General features: G+C 45.1%; 1 protein-coding gene across 1 annotated transcript in view; it reads right to left on the reverse strand.

Moving 5' to 3' along the window:
* The window catches only part of zbtb16a (zinc finger and BTB domain containing 16a), a 110,176-nt gene extending 89,032 nt beyond the window's left edge, over positions 1-21,144 (reverse strand). Inside the window, exons 1-3 of the mRNA XM_072661979.1 lie at positions 21,057-21,144; positions 17,658-18,413; positions 16,741-17,329 (exon numbers count right to left, since the gene is read on the reverse strand). Of these exons, the coding sequence (XP_072518080.1) occupies positions 16,741-17,329; positions 17,658-18,321 (1,253 nt within the window). The 5' untranslated portion in view covers positions 18,322-18,413; positions 21,057-21,144. The remainder of the gene's footprint in view (positions 1-16,740; positions 17,330-17,657; positions 18,414-21,056) is intronic.
* Positions 21,145-21,848: the final 704 nt, after the last annotated feature.

The following is a 21,848-nucleotide window of genomic DNA, read 5'->3' on the forward strand; positions in this document are numbered from 1 at the left end:
CTACAGAAAGTCAAAAGAAGCTAGTGATTGAGTGGTAAATGTACACAACCTCCCTAGGATGGTCACTATACTAAAAAATGTCTGCATACCAAAAGGTATGCACAGCCGAGATGTACAATTCCATGAGAATATTAATAAATAACTAAATAAACAAATAAATAACAAAAAAAAGAAGTGCATCAGATTGATGTAAATCTGTTATTTGATAGCATTTATTCCCAACATTGTTTATGTACTGGTATTAGCAGCATATGATGGCAGATATGTATATAAAGGGTCTCTTTTGGCATTCTTTTTATATACTAGAAGTATGGACAAAGAAAACCCCAAATAAACAATGAATTGTTACATTAGGACTGAAAATGCATTGAACATGTCAATACATTGTCCAGCTCACAGCACACAGTCAACACTGGGACTGGTAAAGGGTTTACTTGTATTTCTACATCACTAGAACACAAACAATATATTGTGCAGCACATATACAGAAATATACAAGAACTAGTGCAGTAAAAGAACCAACAGTAAAGTGTTTGTTTAGCCTTTAAGTCATGAAGAACAGACAGTGGACATTTCTTCAGATCATGCTCGAGCTCACCTAGGTTGATTGTTTTGGGCTACTATGGCTCTGAGATGGGCTTTTTCTGTTGCTGAGTAACTGCTTGCTGAAAGAGCTCACCAGACTTTGCCTTTAAAACACAAATGCTACACATCTGCTGCAGCTGTGGTCCTGTTAATATTCTTCAGGATGACGCTAGAGTGTTCAGGCCAAGTGCAATCTCAACACCTTTCCATCAGAGCTCCCTTAAAAACCTTACCTCACCTCCCCCAGCCCCTGCTCCACGCACCCACAGCGACTGAGGCCAGGCTAATGTATTCAAATTACACCCAGGTTCAGCACACACTACACTTTGTAATTCTCTCTCCTCTTTAGCCTTACTGTGAGACATGCTAAAGTAGCGGCTGTCCTGTCTTTCATCCCCGGTCTGTGTGAGAGGAACTTGCAGAATGAATTATAGTCAGATTTACATACAGGGGTCAGTTTAGGAGACGGAAAATGTGGTTTACTGATCGTGACCCAGCAACCATGCCGTTTCTGCATACCATCGGTATAGCCAAATTAAGCCATACCACACCAGATGCATCTATTATTTGGGTCAAAACTAGTGGTACATAGCTGAGCATTCCTAATGGAAACCGTTTCCTCTCGTATTATTAGGGTTGTCAGGATGATTTGATTAAACTTGCCTTTTTTAGTCAATTTTTATCATCTTCCATCTTGTATTAACCCTGATTGCTTGACTCATCGGAAAAATACTGATTGCTTAATTGTTTAAATCCATCACTTGACTTATTACTGAAGCTTGGTACAAGATAAGGCAAGGTATCTGACGCTCTGTTAAATGCGCAGGACAGAAAAAGTCCAAATGTTTCCAACACAATAGCGTCTGCAGCTGATCTACTTTCTCTTGCTATCCTGGGCACATCACCCCCTCAGGGCTGGGCAGTGAGTAAAAATATTAGTGATCATATTACAAGTAATGGGTAAAACACAGCGTATTCTCTGGGCACAGAGAGACTGACCTAGAAAAAGTACAGCCGCTCTCATCTGGAGAGTGAAGTAGGAGAAACTGGCGCGGGATAAGACGAGCCGCTCAGCCATGGCATTCATGCCCAGGTGCTATCAATTTCCCTCAGCGTGTGCCAGCTCCGAACTGGCACAGAATCAGTCCACAGGAACCATACAGTGATGCTAAATACAATACCGCTGCGTCTCGGCCCGTGCTGTACAGCGTCATGCGGCTTAGCGTAAAGTTTCCCCAAACGCTTCAGGACGCCCTCAACTCCTGCAGTCTGAAATCCATAGTTTGGGAAAGTAAATGGGTGTTTTTTCCTGCGTGCTTAATTGGCATTGTAAATAGCATTCAGAATTAATTACAAGGCTGTAAAATAAGTATTTTTGGATAACAAATGTCATATAAAAGTCTTACTGGCCTTTCCATTGCTGTTATTTAGTTTTATGGTGGGATGCATGTGCGATCGGTGGACTGGTTCGCCTGCTCCACCAAAACACCATAAACCAGGTTCATATCATCGCTCTGGTATGCGTTCCTAGTCAGTACAGGAAACCTGGACCCATTTCATTTGAACTCAATCAATTATTTACAAATAACATGAAGCATACAAAACACAATGTGGCCAATGTGGCATGGTAAATGAACCTAGATGATCTACCTATCTAAAATAACATCAAAACTAAAACGGTAAACAAGTATATACTCATGTTCATACGGACGTGACCGTCAAACGCAATCTTACTGATCCCCAACTTGGCACACAAGATGAACCCGTGTGATCTACCCATCTAAAACGACACAAGCAAAAAAGTAAACGAGCTACTTTACACTGTACCGACTCATGTTCATACTGATGTGATATGCAATACAATATAACAGATCCCCAACATGTCAAATTACATTAACCTACGTGATCTACCTACCTAAAATAGCATAAGCTAAAGTAAACAAGGCACTTAACACAGTATTAGACACATTTATTATGATGTCAAATACTGTATATACTGGCAACACAAGACAACAGATCCCTAACATGTCACATAAGATGAAACTAAATGATCTACCTAGCATAGAGAACATACAAGTTTAAAAAACAAACACGTGCACACACACACACACACACACACACACACACACACACACACACACACACACACACACACACACACACACACACACACACACACACACCTGCAGCTCTAACTAAAGCATGTTCTAAAGGCAGCCTGGGTTATGTCTAATCCCCTCTGGCTGTCCCCAGGTTCAGTAGCCCTCCTCTTGCTCTTTCTCGCTCTGCTTTATCTTGTGCTCTGCTGAGTGCCACAGACACAGACAGTTCCTGGAGTGGCTCTTCAGGGAGAACGAGCGGTCCACATGTGGCGTTTATTTTTAGTGCAGCCCGAGACCAACGAGCCCTCTGGTTAGTTTCTCCAAATGTTTCGAGAGGTGATAAATCTAATATTGACCTCCTCCCTGCTCGCGCTCCCCGTCTACCTACTGCACATTTTTAATTTGGCCCTGTGGGCATGTGAAGAAGGGAACAGTGTCCTCACACCAGGCTCACAGACGCTGACAGAGACACGGCACTTTCTCAGCTGCGCATGTGTTGACAGTGCCCAAGAAAGACACTGATTTGTTGGTGATCAAACCGGTACAGGTACCAAAGCCTCTCTGTGTGGTTTGAGAGGAGTTTCTTTTACACTGGCCGGCAAGATGTTGTTGCATAGGAGTCGCGTGTATTTTATAACTTTATGTTGGAATATTTTAAAAACAATGCTCTTGCACACAAAGCCAGTCTTTCTCTCTCACACACACACACACACACACACACACACACACACACACACACACACACACACACACACACACACACACACACAGAGGGTGAGATAATGTGGGGCTGGAAGTGGGAGATGTGATGTAGCACCTTTGAAGGAATTCTGCATTGCTCCAATAAAATAATAAAAGCCTTCACTACGTCACCCTTGACTTCACTTTGAATGGAGGCAGAGTGAAAATCAAAGGGACGAGGAGAAGGGGAAAAGCCACCACACAAACACACACAATGAATACAAGAGATCAACAGTTGTCCAGTACAGAACCTTTGCTCCACATAACACACACAAAGTGTGTGTGTGTGTGTGTGTGTGTGTGTGTGTGTGTGTGTGTGTGTGTGTGTGTGTGCGTGCGTGCGTGCATGCACGCACACACAAGGCTAATAAAAGTCAAGGTTAATGTAAGCGGGACAGAAGTTAGGAAGCATATTGTGGGCAAACTGGGAAAAACACAGTCTTCCTCTGGTCTTACTGAACATTTTAGTGCGCTTGCAAAACAGTCATTCCACACGACTCCGAGAACAAAGCCAAGTCCATCAAAGTTCAGACCGTTCTAAACTGCCTGATTTTGAAGAGTTGAATTTGTTTAGAATACAGATACAACTGCTTACATCACAATGCCATGCTGACATCATAATGCCATGCTTGCATCACAATTGAAAACAAAACAAAACACAAAAACAGAAACATCAAAACATGCTGATATTGCCTTAAAAGGCAAGGAGCTTTTCAATGCACACAATATCAGATTCTTTGAGTTGGGGAGACAATGCAGGGGTTCCAAGACATCTGAGGTTTGAAAATTAGTTCCAGTGCCACTATTAACGTGGTGAAGTAGAGGGCTCGGCAGGGGGTCGAGGGCACTCAAAGAGCCCACTTCTCGCTGAGGAAAAGCGAACACGTGGAACAAAGGCGCGGGTCAGGACCTTGAGGCCATGTGAAAGGCGGCTCGCGGCCCTGAAAGCCTGCGCAGGCGCGGCTTCTGCTGCACCTACTGGCCTTCAGCCTGCGACTCGGGCGTCTCTGGAATTATTATACATCATCGGCAAGATGATGTCAACCTCACCAACCCACACAACAGCCTCAGCACAAAAGCCTTGAGAGGACCAATCCTGATTGTTCACATTTCAAGCACTCACCTTTGTCCAGCTGTGTCAAAGAGTTGGAAGAGATAGATAGAAGACAGTTCATCATCTACAGTCATTACTGGACTCATAGGCATTCCTGAAGGCCAAACATGGTTCAGGACTTTTGACAGAATAATTTCTGCCAAACTTAGAAAACATTTTTATTTATTAGTTTATTTATTTTTGCATTCTAGGTTTTTCCTTGAGGCCCAGTTCCAATATTTGTGTGGCTTTAAGTTCCAAAAGCAGCCATTGCTCATGTTAACACAACCGTCTCCCAATGTCTTTTTATACCTAAACATTAAACAGGTTGTTCTGTTACTGCGCCTTTAGGAAGGATATTAGATAAATGAGCTTTGTTCTGATTGGCTGCCCCGTTTTGAGCCTCATTTAAGGAGCTCTCAGAACTGAAACACTCATTGGGCTAAACTGCAGTAGGCTGAATAGTTGGAGATCTGTATATGGTTCTTGTGACATCAGACAACCAGTCAAAACAGGCTCTTTTTGCAGATTTATTTTATTTATTTGTTATGTTTACATATTACTTTAAACTTCTGTATTTCAATAAAGTAAGTGAAACTCAGATGCCTATTATAGGGGCCCTTTAAAATGTTTCAGAGCTGTGCGTAATGCATTTGACCTGTGGTAAAAGTCCACCTGGCCTTGAAACCACACAGGCTGACCTGATTTTACCCTGTTTCCATGGACAGTTTGACCTCTGAGTGTTTACTGGCACAGAGGACAGAAAGTGAATGAAAACACATCATACACGCCTGCTCTACTCAAGATCAAGTTTCAAATTAAACTTGGGAAGCATTCGGGTAAAAGATATGCCAGGCTTTTACCATTAGTGTGATAAAATTATTATAAGGCTTTTCTGAGGATATCATGGGAACCATCATTGTCACAAGAACAATGTGCTGCATGCATTAAAAAAAAAAAAAAAAAAAAAAAACACAAAACAAAACAAACAAAAAACCCACACATGACAATGACAGCAACCGCACTGATTAGATATCAGGCCATGGTGCTAGCGTCTTCATTCCTTAACATATCTGTGAAAATTAAGCTCTTTTTAAAATTAGCAATACTTTTTGTTTGTTGCACTTTGTCCATGTCAGCTTGATTAAAAACCTTGAAAAAGTAAAGGTCCCTACACTATATTAAAGGGCTGCGATACATGTTTGCTATACAGAAGTCACATCATCATAACTAACCTGTCCTCAAGCATTCTTAAATCGGGCACAAGAACTCAATCGTATCCTTCCAAATCCCATAAGCATCCTAACTAGGCTTTGTTCAGGACCATTAAAGGCCTCCCATCTATCCCGTTTCTCGCCTTGATGTGTAGGAAGTGTACACAACCCTTCATCATCATCATTCTGGTGCTAACAACTCCTACCCCTCCCTGACTAGACTCCAGACACTAGGTCTTGCTCTCTTGATATTTTCCCCAGCTAGCGTACACAAATGCTTATTTTTAACCATTCCACACATTAGACAACAGAGCGCAGCTGACAGGCCCAGAATGAAGGAGCCATTACCTCATCACAATAGCAGGGGAGAGGGGACGCGGAGACAATGGGGTGAGGGGGAGAGGAGCCGGGGCCACTGAAGCCAACATTGAAGCACAACTCCATTTAAGAAGACTCAGAGCGGATACTAGATTGAGAAAGATGTGCAGCTTGTGCTGACCACTTTAGTAGTGCAGTGCAGAAATAAGGCTGAGATTTGGAGCTTGTTTAATGGACTTTTAGCTTTTAATTTTTTCAATTTCAATTTCAATTATTTACTGTGATTTGCTAGATTATTATAAAAACATCGAAACCAAACCAACAGTTAATTTCCTCTTAATTTAGACAAAAAATTATTGAACTGTTTAATTTATTGGGCATTTAGATACAAAATATACGGAAAATTAATGTATTCGTTTTATTTGGTTGCTGCCAACAAAACAAATTTTCCTAGCTGATTGGTCAGTGCTCTCCCACCCAAATTCAAAGCCTCTGTCAAACCCTGCTTGAGTTAGGGTCAGTACAATGGGCTGAAAGGTTGGGGGGTCATATTGCCCCCCCTAACGCCTCACCCGGAATACAGCCCTCTGACCCATAACCTCTGACCCTCCTGGCATTGTGAAAGTAAAAATAATAAAATCTGTTCCGCCTGTTCTGTTCGGTTCTGAGTATTGTATGTAGGACTCTCTTTCTTTGCCTGTTTTCTCTCTCTCCATCTCCTCCCTACCATTTAAGTCAAGATTATGCCAAGATTATGTGGGATTCTACTGGCAGATGGTGCTTTTGCACCGTGCTTAAGAGAGCCAAGAGTTGGCTGGGCTACTTTCCCTCTTCTTAATGAAAGAAAACAAATACTACTGGTTTCAGAAGGCTTTGGGGATTGGGTCCAACAAGAAGGCATATGATAGTCTTAAATGTGTCAGCTTTCATCTCGGTGTTAATCAATAACACACCAAACCGCATGGGCCGGCATTTATTACCAAAACGAAGAAGCAGGCAGGACATTTCAGGTTGCGGTGCAAAATTATGTGGAGTTCTGCTGGCGCCCGTGTTGAGAAGTAGGCGGAATGCGATAATGTAAGGATGTTGCAGGGCTTTCAGGAGTTTAGTAATTTAGACGATCTGATCGGACCAAACAATGCAGACAAAAGAAAGCCTTTACATTGTCTACCAAGTCTCCGGTCCTTTGTGCATGTGACAGAGATGACAGTGGCGTGTTCTGTCCCATCCCACAGTTTGAGCAGCTCTCCAGCCATGGTGACTTGATGTCATCCACCCCCCACCCACTTGTTTTTCTAAACTTTGCCTGTGTGACAGAATTCTTTGCTGATCAATAAAAAAAAAAAAGCCCTACTATGAAGGCCCTGGAAGTCAGCTCCCCCCTCCACAACCGGCGCTGCTCTTTGACCTTATTGAAGGCCTGACTGAGCAAAAACACTGCTCTTCCCATGAGGCCCCTGGAGGCTCCTGTTTCACTTGGGCAATGAAAGGGACTACTGTAAATAATGGGGGCCTGTTTGACCCTGCCTTTGTCCGGGACGAGACCCCTGCATCCACTCTACTGTAACAGAGCCGACCTCTCACAATGGAGGCTCTCATGGCATGGAGACCCCCAGCCTCCAGCACTACACCCACCGGGGCAGGGTTTGAAACGTGCCCAGCTGGACGACTCCAAGCTCCAAAGGATTTTCTCCATTTCTATTAGAGACCTGCGTTTGTTCTGACCACCTTCTCAAAGACTCCACCAAATGCGCCATCTCTAACGTCAAGGTGTTCTCGTCAGTATAGGCAATACACAGCCAACACTGGCTCTGCCGTGACCAAGCTAGCGGTGAGAAGCCAAGGCCACCGTCCTGCGGCCAGCTGGGGCAAATGCTACCGTTGATGGTGAAACTCTTCTCGCAGCCTGAGCCTGGTGAAGGACCGCGGACGTGTTGGTGTGTGTGTGTGTGAAAGGTCAGAGGCTAAGTGAAATATTTCCCCACTCTGAAGCTTGTGTTAGGATGCAGGAAGCTGAGCCCCAGAGATAAGGCGTGACGCTGCGATAAGGACGCAAACACCTGTTAGGGACTCGGTCTTCAACGCGCTGGTGGCACACACAACCCTGCAAAGCCCCTGGGGGGAAAATAAACTTTCGTCACTTCAAAGGGACACCGTGGCTAACCCCAAAGACAGAGAATCAATGTGACTTTCCTTCACTGCGAAGGTCGAACAGAGAGCATGGGGCGTAAAATTGCAGGACAGGGCTGAGGAGGACGGCGTATAGGGAGGGGAAGAAAAAGAAGGCATGGGGCTTCTGCTGGCGCACACTATGCTTAATGGTGTACGGCGCCTCCTGACAGCATCATCTGTATCTTCCTGCCACGGACACAAACAGCAGAAATGATGCTGTTTGAGTCATGACATGTCACAGTGGGCCGCACTGGTGATCAGTCCAGTAAATGGAATGGCTTTTGGACTCCAGACAGCAAGGGAACACAAAAACACTTCAGCCTGAACTAAGGGAGGAAAGCTCCCCGCCTGAAACACGCCAATAAAATTCAAGCACCATTGCAGCGACAGGTCAAAAATAGTTGAGGGTAAATGCTGCATCGGTTCGTCTACACAGGAAAAAAAAGCGTTCTGGCTCGTGCTGATTCATTTTGGATTTAAACAGATGGTCATGAGAATGATAAAGTGTGGGCCACAAACAATATGGCTGTTTAGGAGCATGGGAAAACGACAGCGAGGCAATTGGAAGATTAGTCGAATATTTCAGCTTTGCACAATGCTCTTAGTCTGGCGGGTGATAAAGTGGGCCTGACGGTCATGTTGTTGACTGCGCAAAGGCAATTTCCAAGAGAGAGCTCCCTCACTTCAGGCCTAAATGAAGGTAGTGTGCCTGCCTGGTGAAATAATCTCTTGTCTATTGAATTAGAGACATTATGAATTCCATAATGTAAGTGGCGAGCCCCGTCCCTCTCGCAGGCACGCTCTCCTAAGGGCACGCCATCAATCATCCAGCCTCTCCTACTGGTAATCACTACAGGCGTCTCCAGTCAGCAAATACATAAATCAATTATGGTTTTAAGCTTTATTCCACGATTTATCCAACTGATCCCCCTGGATTACAACGTGGCTTAAAACATGCTGCGCGGCTTTCTGTGTTTTTCCTGACTGCGTCCATCTCATATCTCTCAACTGCCTCCGGCAGATAATAGAGGACGGAAAGAGAAAAAAGAGGAAGAGAGAGAGCAAGGCTTCTTCAGGCTATGTCTGAACTAACTCAGCATATATGCCTCGGAGAGAAAGAGAGAGGGAAAAAAAAAAAAAAAAAAAAGAGAGAGAGAGAGAGAGAGAGACAATTATTACCATGCAGGTGATATTATATGTCAATATTGTAGTCAATGGAAAACCAGGAATCAAAAGAATTGCACTGATTCTTTTCTCAGATTCCTCTGCTAAAGGATTACCACTGAGTGTGTAAGCATGAAGCACAAATGGCGTCCTGTTGGCATGCACTGTTTGGCCTTTCAAAAGCTGGGCCAGGTTTAACAGATAAACAAGCTCCGGCACCATCTAGCTCCACTGCTCCTACCTGTGCCGGCTACACACAGATCTATTGTGATGGGTATTTTATGACCCCCTTCTTAGCACGCTTGTATCACTCTATCGGGGGCCCCTTGCCAATCTCTGGCACCCTATTCAACAGGCAACAAAGGAGCTAATTAGAGCCCCTCTCGGTGGAAGCCCGCGGAAGGTTCTGATTTGATACTTCCAGGGGATTCCGAAGCCCCAGCAGTGCATTCACACAGCCCCCCTCCCATGCACGCTTGGCTTGGCCCTTTGCTCTGGACCTTCATTGTGCACGGAGCTCAGCAGCGCATTAGAACCACCGAGGGGGAACCGACACGTCTTCTTTCATGTGGCAAGAGCCAGAAACCAGATGCTAATGGGAAATTGATGGGATTAAAACACTGTACTTGCTGGAAAGAGGAAACTGCTGGTTTATTATACAGAGAGATCAAACTCCTCCTAGAGCATGAGTGTAGTAGTAATTTTCAGCACTTAGAGCAGGGTTTTTTTTTTTCCCCCTCCGTGACTTCAAACACTGTACTTAAATTATGTTTAAAGTAACCCAAAATTACATCCCATATCTCTCAAACACTACAATTACACTTATTTCTAGGGGGCACAAATCTAGGACACATTTGAAGGAATTTAGCCCATAATTAGGGAGATTAAGAAAGGAGCGAAACTTTGACACTGTTCGGCTTTCTTTCTCTTGTTTTCGCTAACGAGGGGCATAGCAGAACAGTAGCCTATCTGAGGACCCCATGGTGACAAAAGAGAGAGTCCAACTAAAGCCTCTTTTAGCAGAGGCTGCCTGATGAGCGGAGAGTCAGAGGCCCCACTGCTGGACCAGCTGCTATTCAGCGCCGGCGGCCAGGTGAGGGAGGGCTACGAGAGCACCAAAGAGACAGGGCCTCCTCTTTCACAACACCGCACACTCTTATCTTGGCCAGCCTTGTGCTCGCTTCATCTACATCGCCATGGCCACTGCTTAAATCTGATTTCAGTGTGTGTGTGTGTGCGCGCGTGTGTGTGTGTGCGTGTGGTGGAGCAGAATGGCTTTAGATGTTCGCAGAGGGTTGGTGTGCCACCTGGCCCCATACTGAGCTCCCCAGCACTTTGCTGCTGACTGTAATCCCTCCATCTCCAGTTGCAGGCTGGAGATAAGGAGACGGCCAGTGAAAAGCAGCCCAGCCAGAGACAGCCCTGTGCACAACCGTCCCGTCTCTTTACCAGGACACACACACACACACACACACACACACACACACACACACACACACACACACACACACACACACACACACACACACACACACACACACACACGATGCTTATCGCTTTAATAAGATGGGGTTGTGTTGTCTGCCTATCTGAGTTTACTTTTATTTGGTATTCATGCTAGCCTCGCCAACTCTGCCTCTCATTTTGTAAACGTGAGTGGCAGGCCTGTGCCATATCTACCCTGAGCCGCCGATATGAACAGAGAATATCCGGCATGAATCCAGCAGCAGAAATCAGAAAAACGAAGCCTATCAGTTAAAAGATGCTACAATAAACTTGTTCTACTAAAACAGAGATGTTTTGATACTAGTCCACCGCTGTAGTCAAGGTGTGCAGTCCAATCCACATGATGTAACCCTGTGTTAAGTCTTTAATCGATACATCTCGCTTCTTGACAGGGGAGACAGAAGCCAGATCTCAGATCAGAGGGGTGCTGGTGTAAATCTTTACAGTTCAACCAAGGCCTTTTAAAGGCTGTCCATAATTGGACGCCTGCCAATTGCTGCTGTATCTGCGTGGCATAAACAAACACTAGCTTTGGGGAAAAAAAAAAAAAAACTCAGTGGGGAAGGAGTATTTATTAGCCATTAAAATTCTACATCCAACCAACTATACCGGACATCAGATCTTCCGTTTGACAGTAAGCAGATTTCTTGATCATCAGCGTTACGGGCGTCCTGCACTAAGGGAGACCCTATGTTCATGTTAAATATTCATTTTCATGCTACATCACCTGTAGCTATCAAATAAAGTGGCTGTGAATGCTCAACAGAAATACACGGACGATTTTAGGAAGAAATTTAATCAAATTCTTTTTAGCTAATCCATTTGTTCCAACACACCTTTTTTTAAACAGACATCTGACTTAAATCAGACACTGATAATGACTCAACATTTCATTAAAAAAATAGCACCAACTCATAATGAGCAATTAAGAGCCTCATATTATATATATTACCGTGAATCAAAACTAAGAAAAGCTCAAATTAACAGCACAAAAGCTTTCAAATAAAGAATGCTCCACTTCCTTACTTCTTCTCCCATATTCATAATAAATTAATGGAAAGGTCAGATTCATTCTGGGGCACTTTTCTCATTTTCTCGACAACCTTGCAAAGTCAAAACAGAGTTTCAGCATTAAGACATTTTAATTGGGCAACCTGACAAAATGATGGGCTCCCTTGTTTGAAGTCTCTCACTTTGGCTTAATTACCTTAGCACTCAATTACCATATTGCTGCAGTGTTAAGGGCTACACTAACTCAGTCCAATCAGCTAGTGAAAGGGACATTTCAAAATTCTACACAAAACAGGGCAGATAAATGAACACACTTCAATGGCACCTTTATAGGCCCTTGGAATTTCAAGAGCTCTTTACAACGCTGGCTCTGTGACCTGTTTGGCAAAGTTTTCTTCAACTGATTGGAGGAAACAGAAACTAGAAGATACATGCAAGACAAAATAAATAATAATTAAAAAAGGATACCGGGCAGTCCAGTCCATTAAGAGCATATACGAGACCACCGTTATATACAGTCTTCCAACCCATGTCCTTCTGAAAATGGTTACTATAAACATTTCCAGGCAAAGTCTTGGACAAGAGCCTGTGCTCTCGTTGCTGAGAAGAGCCATCACCTGCATACTGCTTAAAAGCTAAGTCTAAGGGGCTCTGCTCAAAGTCACAGTTGTTATGGCTGTTGCGTGAGCGTTGGTGGCTTGTGGTGAAGCTCAGCTGTGCTCGCGAAGCACGCATGGAACGTTGCGAGGTGCCTCTCCCACCTCTCTGCAGCCTGACGCTGGTGTTATCTCACCCTGCGAGCTCCGTGGAGCTTATCGGCCCAATCTGCTCTTGGTATACTGGAGAGGAGAGTGCAGGGTTATCAGTGCCTCTGATATGCAAAGATAAGGCCAGCCTCCTGTTTAAACAGTGAGGCTAGCAGAGGTGCTAGCGATGAGTTTAGCTACCTGCATTCAGGTGAACCCTGTTGCTGGCTTGCATAACTTGGACCTCTAAGCAAGCTGTCCGTACTGGACAATGGTGAGGGACCTTGCAAAGCGCAATAAAAATAATATCATCCGCAGAGCTTTCCGCTTTCTCTTTCATTTGGGATGAGCTCCTCGTATGAGGAGCGCTACACATTAAGTATAGAAGACAGACCTAAGGTGACCTCTTTGTCTGAAGAAACGTGTACGGAATACTAAGCACAGCCCTTTTCTTGTGCATGCGTTTTCTCCTGAATTATTGCTGTTCTGCACAAGCTGATTACTTTCTTATCGGCAGGTTACTAAAATATTTCTGTAATCCTGTCTCCCTGAAGTCGTAAGACCACGAACCTCTCTTCCCTTAGCAAAACAAATCAGTGCTGGTCAAATATGCCTCTGGTTAAGAAAGGGGGGGAAAAAAGCTGTTATGCTGTTGAGAGCAAGCTTTGATTTAGCCCCTGTAGGAAACCATGGGTGACTGCAAAACAAACAAACCCTTTCATTTAGGTATCCCACAGTCATATATCTCTCAGATACCTCTGCAAAACTCCTGAGGTCCACTTCAAGGGATAGCCTCTTCGCCCCTCCCCTTGCATTTTAGAATCAATACACATCTCGTCTAGCTGTCCACAGCTTTATGACATAACCCAGGGCGCTGGAGGATGAATGGAGCGAGATGAGCGCACGTGGCAAGCGCCTGCTTATTGATGCACTCGCGGCAACGCGTACATACGCAGACACATGCCCGGTCCCGTGCCACGTCTGGAAACAATTACAGCCAATTAACTTGACCCGTTTGCACCAAATGACCTCTCAAACAGAAATATTTTTCACAATTGGAACTGGAGATGGCGGGGGACCCTGGCACAAGATGCTGGGAAATAATCTGTAATTACTCACAAGACCCGTCTCCCTGTGTGCCGCAAGCTGTCAGGAGAACAAGCCTCTAAAGAGCCTTTAGAAAACACAAGCACGGCCATCTCTGTCACACAACAAAACAAGCACCCGGCTTCAAAAATAAACCAAATTGTGTTTGGTGTCTTGACTTGATATCGCTGGCAATAAATAAAAGAGGGGCAATTAAAAAAGGCCTTTTGATTACTTGTGAGGCTTCAGTCATATCTGCTGTAATACATTCTCTTTGATAGGAAAATCACTCAAGTTTCCAGAGGATTAAAATGAACAAAATAAATATTAATTCAGAAGATTAATATTAAACAAAAACAGTGATAACATCCTATAAGCTAGCAACATTAAACTGTACAGCAATGCAGTCAACGTGAAACCAGTAACTATAAAGACATAGTTTTCCTTTTTCTGAAATACAAACCGTGACATGCTTCTACCAACCGACTCAGCTCAATGATTCATCATGATTCATCGAGCACAGACAACTTTTAAATTACAAGATCGTGTCGACCATTCCCTTTCCTGCACAAACAAGTTGAAACATCACAGAGAGTGAGAAAACTACAAGCTGGTCTTTATCTCGCCAATTAGAAGGTATTTATTAAAGTCATCTTGACCAGTTCTCAGACTAGTCAATATTTGAGAGAGGCCTGAGACCAAGTCTTCGCCTGAACTTTAACCATTGTGCATTCCAGCAGATTAGAAGCAATGTCAAAACAACGATGACTAGTATCAACTGACTCAATCAAGAAAACCACAGAAACTATGAGTTTAAAAAAAATGCCAACCAGTCAGCAAGTAACAACGAGACAAATGCTTACGAAGGCAAAGCATTAGAAAACAATTCTTGCCAGGAAAATGTTAAGTAGGAAAATGATAGGAGAATTCCACCTTTTATTCTTGTGGCAGCTCTGTGAAATCTTTAATGGTATAAGAAGTGCTTGCAACTGGTGCTAGAAAAATGTGAAACTACAGCCCTTTAAAGGGTCTGCATGTTGTAACTTTTTTAATATCATTTATAAAACACCAGCTGCCCTTCCATCGAGTTGACCATTTTAGTAACTTTCAGACATCAGTTTTGTCACAATAGTGACAACAGACTGGCCTGTTAGACCGGCGGCCTGCTCCAAGAATGTAGCCGGGGCTTTAAAAGCAGAGCGTGTCTGGCGTGGATTTCCTCGCCTAGTCCCTGCTCCCTGCGACACCCCCTCCAGCTACACTGACGAGAAGCAGAGGCCAGTGCAGTGGCCAAAAGGTTACACTGTGGAGGTCGGCCTAGGTCCTGCGCACGGCCCTCATTTCCTGAGCTGGACAGCCTGCCTCACTCATAAAGCTAATAAGGCCCTCCTTGTGGCTGGTGGCTGGGGCCCAGGCGAGCCTGCTCGTCACTGGCCACACCATGGGGGTCAGGGGGTGGACGGAGAGGCTGCTTCCCATTAGTCAGCTCCCTCCCCAGGTGCGGCTAATGGGCTCAACCAGCGCCTCGCCAGGACCACTCAGCAGCCACCACAGCAAGCCTGGAAATGATCAGCACACCCAGCGCCTGCATGCCACCACCAAACACAACACTGCCACACACACGATCACAAGGATATCGACATGAAGTAATAGGAGGAGTTATTCTGACCTCTTTATACTAACTAAAAAGGCTTTTATTATAAGTACTGAACACGTTGAATGGATCTATTTTGAATTACGTTGGAATATGATGTCAAATGAACAGAAATAGTCACAGATGCATGCACTAATGCATGTATAATTAGCACTAGAACATCAAACATCAAATGCAATAGATATAGACACTAAATTAAAATATTACAAATATTTCAATTATTTTAAACATCTCAAACAATTAGAGTAGATTCTTAAATCAAACAATTTTCCAAACTTACGAAGTCTGGAGAATTTACTATTCTAAATTTCTCTCGCAGATTCAGGCATGAAATACAACACAGCCCAACAGAACCGACCTTCTGTCTTCGATCCGTGGGAAATTATAAAAGTATTTATGTTTGCAGTACATCACCTCCCCCCCCACGCGAAACCTATACTTTGCACAGATGAGACATATGCCAGGTTCATTTTCATTCACATTCATCACAGCACAAAGTAAAGGATACGGACATCTAGCATAAAGGTAAATAAGCAATCATCAGCAATCATCATGATTCATCTTCACTTTCCCTAAACCTCAGCTCTTTAATCAAGACATTTTTAAAAACGGCATATATCATTTATTTGCTTCGCTGAGTCACAAACACTAAATTACTTGAGCAAATGCGCACATACACACACTTTACCCTTGAGTAAAATAAGGCACCAAATTGAAGACTTTTAAACCCCCCCCCCCCCCAAAAAAAAATGCCTCGGCACCAACCAACTTAACACAAACACGCCCACACAAAACAAAAAGCTACGAGCAAAGCAAATCCAGCATGCAAAACACTCAGCCCCACCACAACATTTCCGCAGGTCACAGGATGTGAAACACTCAGTTCAGGGGTGCTAAACTCTTGTCCGGGATTTCTACTGTCCTGTAAGGTAAGTTCCACCACCCAGCTAACTTAATTGTGCCCACATTTTACACAGATCGATGTAAAGTGACCCATTTTCAACAGGTTCAACAGTTACTTTTCCTAAATCCACAAAACCCTGTTGTATAACAGTTTGCTTTCATGTGCAAAACTTTAAAAAGCTGAGTAACTTGCTCAATTTTTATAAAAGAGAAAAGAGGGATATAACCTGTGGCAACAGAAGTTGCCAGCGGGCCTAAATAGGCTTTCTGGAGGCGGGTGTTTTGGATCTAAACTCTCAGAGGAGAATGTCGTAGCACAGAGTTTCTCAGTTTACCAGATAATTTACGCCAAAAGCCAAACTTTACCCACAGGAAAAAAGAGCTGGTAGATCTACAGAACAGGAGTTAAGCACTGCTGTCAAATTTAACCCAGTATGGCACTCACCTGTGCTGCTCCACAGCCTCGTTGTCGGGCAGTTCGGCACCGCACACGTTGCAGCGCTCACTCTGGCCGCTGCCGCCACGCACCTCGGGCTTCATGCTGGCTGCCAGCTCACCCAGCTTGCTGAAGAACTCCCTCTGGATGAAGCTCTGGGGCAGCAGCCCCCCGTAAGCACTGAAGTCCATGGACATGGGCAGGGCCGGCGTCATGTGCAGAGATGAAGCCATGGAGGGCATGGACAGCATGGCCTCGTTCTTGTGGTTGGGTGGCAGGCCGTACAGAGAGGCCAGGTGCTTCTCAGTCATCCCAGCCATCCCCTCCAGCCCCAACGGGCCTACCTCAACCTGAGGGTCTGTGCCCCCCTCTTCGCGGACGTAGTGAAGCTCGCGGGCGCTGGTGATCACGCTGCTCCGGGTGGGCGTCCCGGGCCCATCCCGGCTCCTATCTGCCTCTCCGTTGCTGGAGGCGCCCGACTCTGCATGCCTGGGGCTCTCGTGCTCACCGCCATCGTCCACCTGCATCATCTCCGTCTTGATCTCAGTCATCGCAGGGTGGGAGTTGCCCTGATCAGCACCCATGCCATGCTGTAAGGCTGCACAGTATTTATTCTCAGTTAGTTGACATCACAATGATAGACCTTGCAAAACTGTTCACCAATGACCCTCAAAAACCACCAACTCATTTTCTGTGCTCAGGTTCTAATCAATTTTTGATGTACTGTGGGTAATTTGACAAACAGGCAGTCTAAAAATCATAAAGGGACATGGCGCAGGTCAATATTTAAGCATGTCATATCAACGGTTTCCAGTAAACCACGTCCTAAAGAACCCAATCAATCAAATCATTGTGAGGTTAGATTTACACCCCTAATTAAAAGGTAAACAGTGACTGCAACACATGCTACAGTATCTTTTCCATACCGTGATGCATGCCGCTCTGCAGGAGGGACTGGCCGATGCTCATCAAGCTGTCCACAGCGGCTTTGGTCGGACTCATGGTGGAGAGGCCGAAGGAGGTGGAGACGGAGGGGCTCTGGTCCACCATGCCGGACAGGGCCAGCGCTTGCTGGGCGGCGGACACGTAGCCGCTCTCCTCCATGGAATGCTTCTTGACGCTCCTCCCGTGCCTCCCTTTGCGGTCCTCGTCCTCCTCAGTGCCGCCGTTGCCATCATTCATGTTGACTTCTGCATCATTCTCATCCGAAGACTGGATGGTCTCCAAGATCTTCAGGCACTGCTCCTCCAGGTACTCGATCTCTAGTATCTCCGCTGCGTACAGAAGGTCATCCAGGTCTTCCACTTTGGCCTGGAGCGTGGCAGTGTAGGCGTACTCGAGGATCTGCTGGAAGGTCTTTGGTGAGAGAAAGTCGAGCGTGTAATGCTGGCTGTTGCGGTGGAAGAGGATCTCGAACATCTTGCTGGTGCAGGCCAGCACTGTCCGGTGAGCGTGGAACTCTTGGCTGTCCACCATGATGACCACATCGCACAGCGTGCCAGCCAGGCGCATCTGGTTGGCCTTGTGCAGCAGAGCAGTGGGGTGGTTGGGGTTCTGGAGCTGTATCATACCCATTTTAGTCAGATCCATAACGTCTCCGAAAACCCACCAGGCCAACTCATGAGTCTCTCTTTCCACTCAGCAGTCTGTTCAGTTATCTTTGTAAACAAGATAAGGTCAGTCTAGAAGAGAGAGAGAGAGAGAGAGAGAGAGAGATGGAACAGGGGAAGGCTTCAGTTAAATATCGAAAAAGCTGGAATGTGCATTGCTCTTCATTGATATAGTCAAGCAGACAGTTGTGTAATGGGCATATCTCACATAGACTTCGATAAAATCTCTATATCACTACAGTTAAACAGACAAAGCTGTGAATTGAAATACCATACAGCCTGTAACAATCAAACCCCTAGAACATTGAGGCCACAGTGGTAGCTTGGTGGTACTGTATGAAAACAGCAGCTCAATCTCGGAGCAAAGCGAGCGGCTTTAAATTGCCATCCAAATAACACGTTTGCAAACACAGTTTTGCCAAAAAAAGGCACAGAGCCCAAACCCCCCAGCTAGGGCTATCAAAATGTTAAAATGACAAGTGCCCCTGATGAGAGGCATGAAAATTTAGCAACAGTGCTGGGAAAACCCTGCCTGTAATCATGCCTTTGTTTCGGAGTGTTCGAGCTTGCCTCACAAAGCCCATCAACAGGCTCCTGAAATGAAATGGCATCTTATTCAGTATTCTCATCACAGAGTGGGATAGTGAGCGGAGCATGGAGGGTGAGGCAAGCTGTTGCCAGGAACAGTTGGAACAGAGGATGTCACAAAAAGCTCAGAGCCTGTGCAGCAACAACATGCCCACCTAAATCTGCTTTTTAAAATAACACACACTCGAGACACACAGAGTGCAAAGAGCTAATGATATTAATGCCAATTATATATTTAAAATATAATAATGACTCCCCTCCCCCCCATGGGTTAAAAATAATAAATAAATGGGGAATATGTCTATGGATGAAGGTAGGAGTAAGCTTAGAGTGGCTTATAATTAAGGATTTTGATGTGATGATCCTAGCGAGCTCATCAAGCTGGAATAAATATGCTTATTTATATGTATGAAGCAAAATGATGAACTATATCAACAGCTTAATGCCACTGACACCTCAGAAAAGTGTCTCACTCCATAGCAATTCATGCACTCATTAAATTATGAATGCAGAGTGTTTCATTGAAAATACTGCTCTGACTAATACATTAACAAGATCTTGCAAAATAAGATCAGCCTCCTTACAAGATGTGTCTCATTATAAGCAATGCAAGTTCCTATACAGGTTGCTCATCTCCAGCACAAGCACTTCTCCTGAGAATTAAATCAGAAAGGGAGACGCATGGCATACAAATGAAAGTGCGCCCCTGATCACGTCCAAGCTTAGGGATAACAGCACCGTTTCAACCATTAAACAGTATTATTGAAATAAGCTCGCATTCACAGAAACGCAGCGTCTCCAACCAGTCCACCTCCAAACGCACAAGGGCAGTCTCACTCTCACGTTCACACACCTTCGCAGAGGGCCGTGCCTGCCTGTGCTGTTTCTACACGCCGTGTCTGCAAAAGCTAGGAGCGCTTAGTGCCCTGGAGCACACGCACGGCACGGTGCGTAATGAGCTTGCCCGTGCGTAACGCGCTCCAAAAACGTCTTCGTGCCGTTTAGCATTCAGCAGAGAGGAGCACATGTGGAGCACGGAGTGTATGTGAGGCTGCTGAGGTGTGTCGATAAGACGTGAACGCAAGCAACAGGGCGGCGAGACCGAGAGCCAGTCTGGCCGTGCCGTGCAGCGCGCGCTGGAGACTGCCGTGCGCTCCAGGGGCTGCACGGCGTAGATCTCAAAAGCAACCAGCGACAAGCGAATTTGCATAGGCGTATCTACAGCGTGTGTGTGTGTGTGTGTGTATTTACAGCTGCCTCTGCTAATGTATTGCGTTAGTCAAATTAGGCAACGCAGCGAAGGTGCAGGCTGATCAATAGCTGCATGAGTGGGGCTGAGCTGACTTCACGCGTTAATCTGCTGCTTAAATGCATTGAAACGGCGAGCAGTGCTGCGTAAAGTGCTGCGTTTCAATACACGCACACGGTGAGCGCGAGCACGGCTGCCAGACTGTTTACATGTATTCCATGTGAGCATGTCTAGCTAGTACACAGCACCACGCTGCTGCTTCTGCGTGCATCTGACTTGCAATCGATTCTCCTTCTCTATCGATTAGCCAGCAAAGCGTCATTAACGTGGCTTTCAACTTACAGCAACCAGAGACAGGCAGACAGACAGACAGACAGACAGACAGACAGTGTGGTTCTGCTGCTGCTGCTGCTGCTGCTGGTGGTGGAGGTGCAACAGTTTGGAGAGAGCGCGAGAGAGAGTGAGTATGAGAGGGAGCCTAGGAATAAAGCTCGTGGAGGCTGGAGGGAGGCTCGTCCCCCTTGCTCGAGCAACCCGCTTACGTCAACACAACATCCCTGCATGTGGCCCGGTACAAGCAGCCCGGAGCCCGGAGCTCCAGCAGGTGCTCGCTTACACACACACCAGCTCGCTCTCTCTCTCCCTCTCTCTCTCTCTCTCCCACACACACCTTTCCTCAGAGCAGAGCAGAGTAAAGCAAACCACGCGGCTCCTTTCATCCACACCGAGCAGCTCGAGCTCGGGCGGGCTTTAAAACCAGAGCGTTTAACAACAAAAAGTGTGCGGCTCTCCGCTACAGGACTTTGCATGCGCGTGCGTGTGTTTCTGTGCATGTCTCTCCCTCAGCCTGTGTGTGTGTCGCCGCCGCGTGCACTCACCTGACTCTCCGTACGTGTTTTGTCCGCTCTCTCCGAGTGCGTGCTGACCGGCTCTAGATCATAGTGAGGCAGGTCGCGCGCCGCGCTCTCGCGCTCTAACTCCGCTCCGCCGCCGCCTCAGCAAATCAACGCCGCGGTGACGTCAGCGCGCGCGCGCTCGCAGCCAACGAGCTACGAGACGCTGCGAGAGCGCGACACCTAGAGGGGCTGATGGGTAATAGAGTCAATAGTTTTATGATGGGTGACTGCGAGGTTTTATTATTATTATTATTATTATTATTATTATTATTATTATTAAACTTACATTATTATTAGAGGTGTTTTTGGAGATCAGTTCATTTTCCATTAATTATTTACATGAACACTAATGTGACTTTTGCATGCCACTGCAAGTCTACTGCTAATAATAATATGTACTACCAATAATATATTGTTAGTAATATAGAACTGCTGTTTCAAATAATAATGATAATAATAATAATAATATATTGAACAACAACTACAACAAAAATAACAATAATATTAATAATTATCAGAAAAAGGATACAACTACTATGATTATTATTATCATTATTATTATTATTATCATTATTATTATTATTAATATTTGGTCATACACACATTTTCCTAATGAAAGCTAAATAATAAAATTAAGAAAAAGCAGTGCTTCAATGCTTTTGGAGGAACAATTACCTCAGCCAGTGTCTCCCCATCCGACCACAGACCACCATTTAAGCAGTTTCAGATGTGGAATCATATTAATACTTTAATAATTTATTATTATATTAATAA

Source organism: Salminus brasiliensis, chromosome 18 (genome assembly GCF_030463535.1).
Source record: "Salminus brasiliensis chromosome 18, fSalBra1.hap2, whole genome shotgun sequence".
NCBI classification, from domain to species: Eukaryota; Metazoa; Chordata; class Actinopteri; order Characiformes; family Bryconidae; genus Salminus; species Salminus brasiliensis.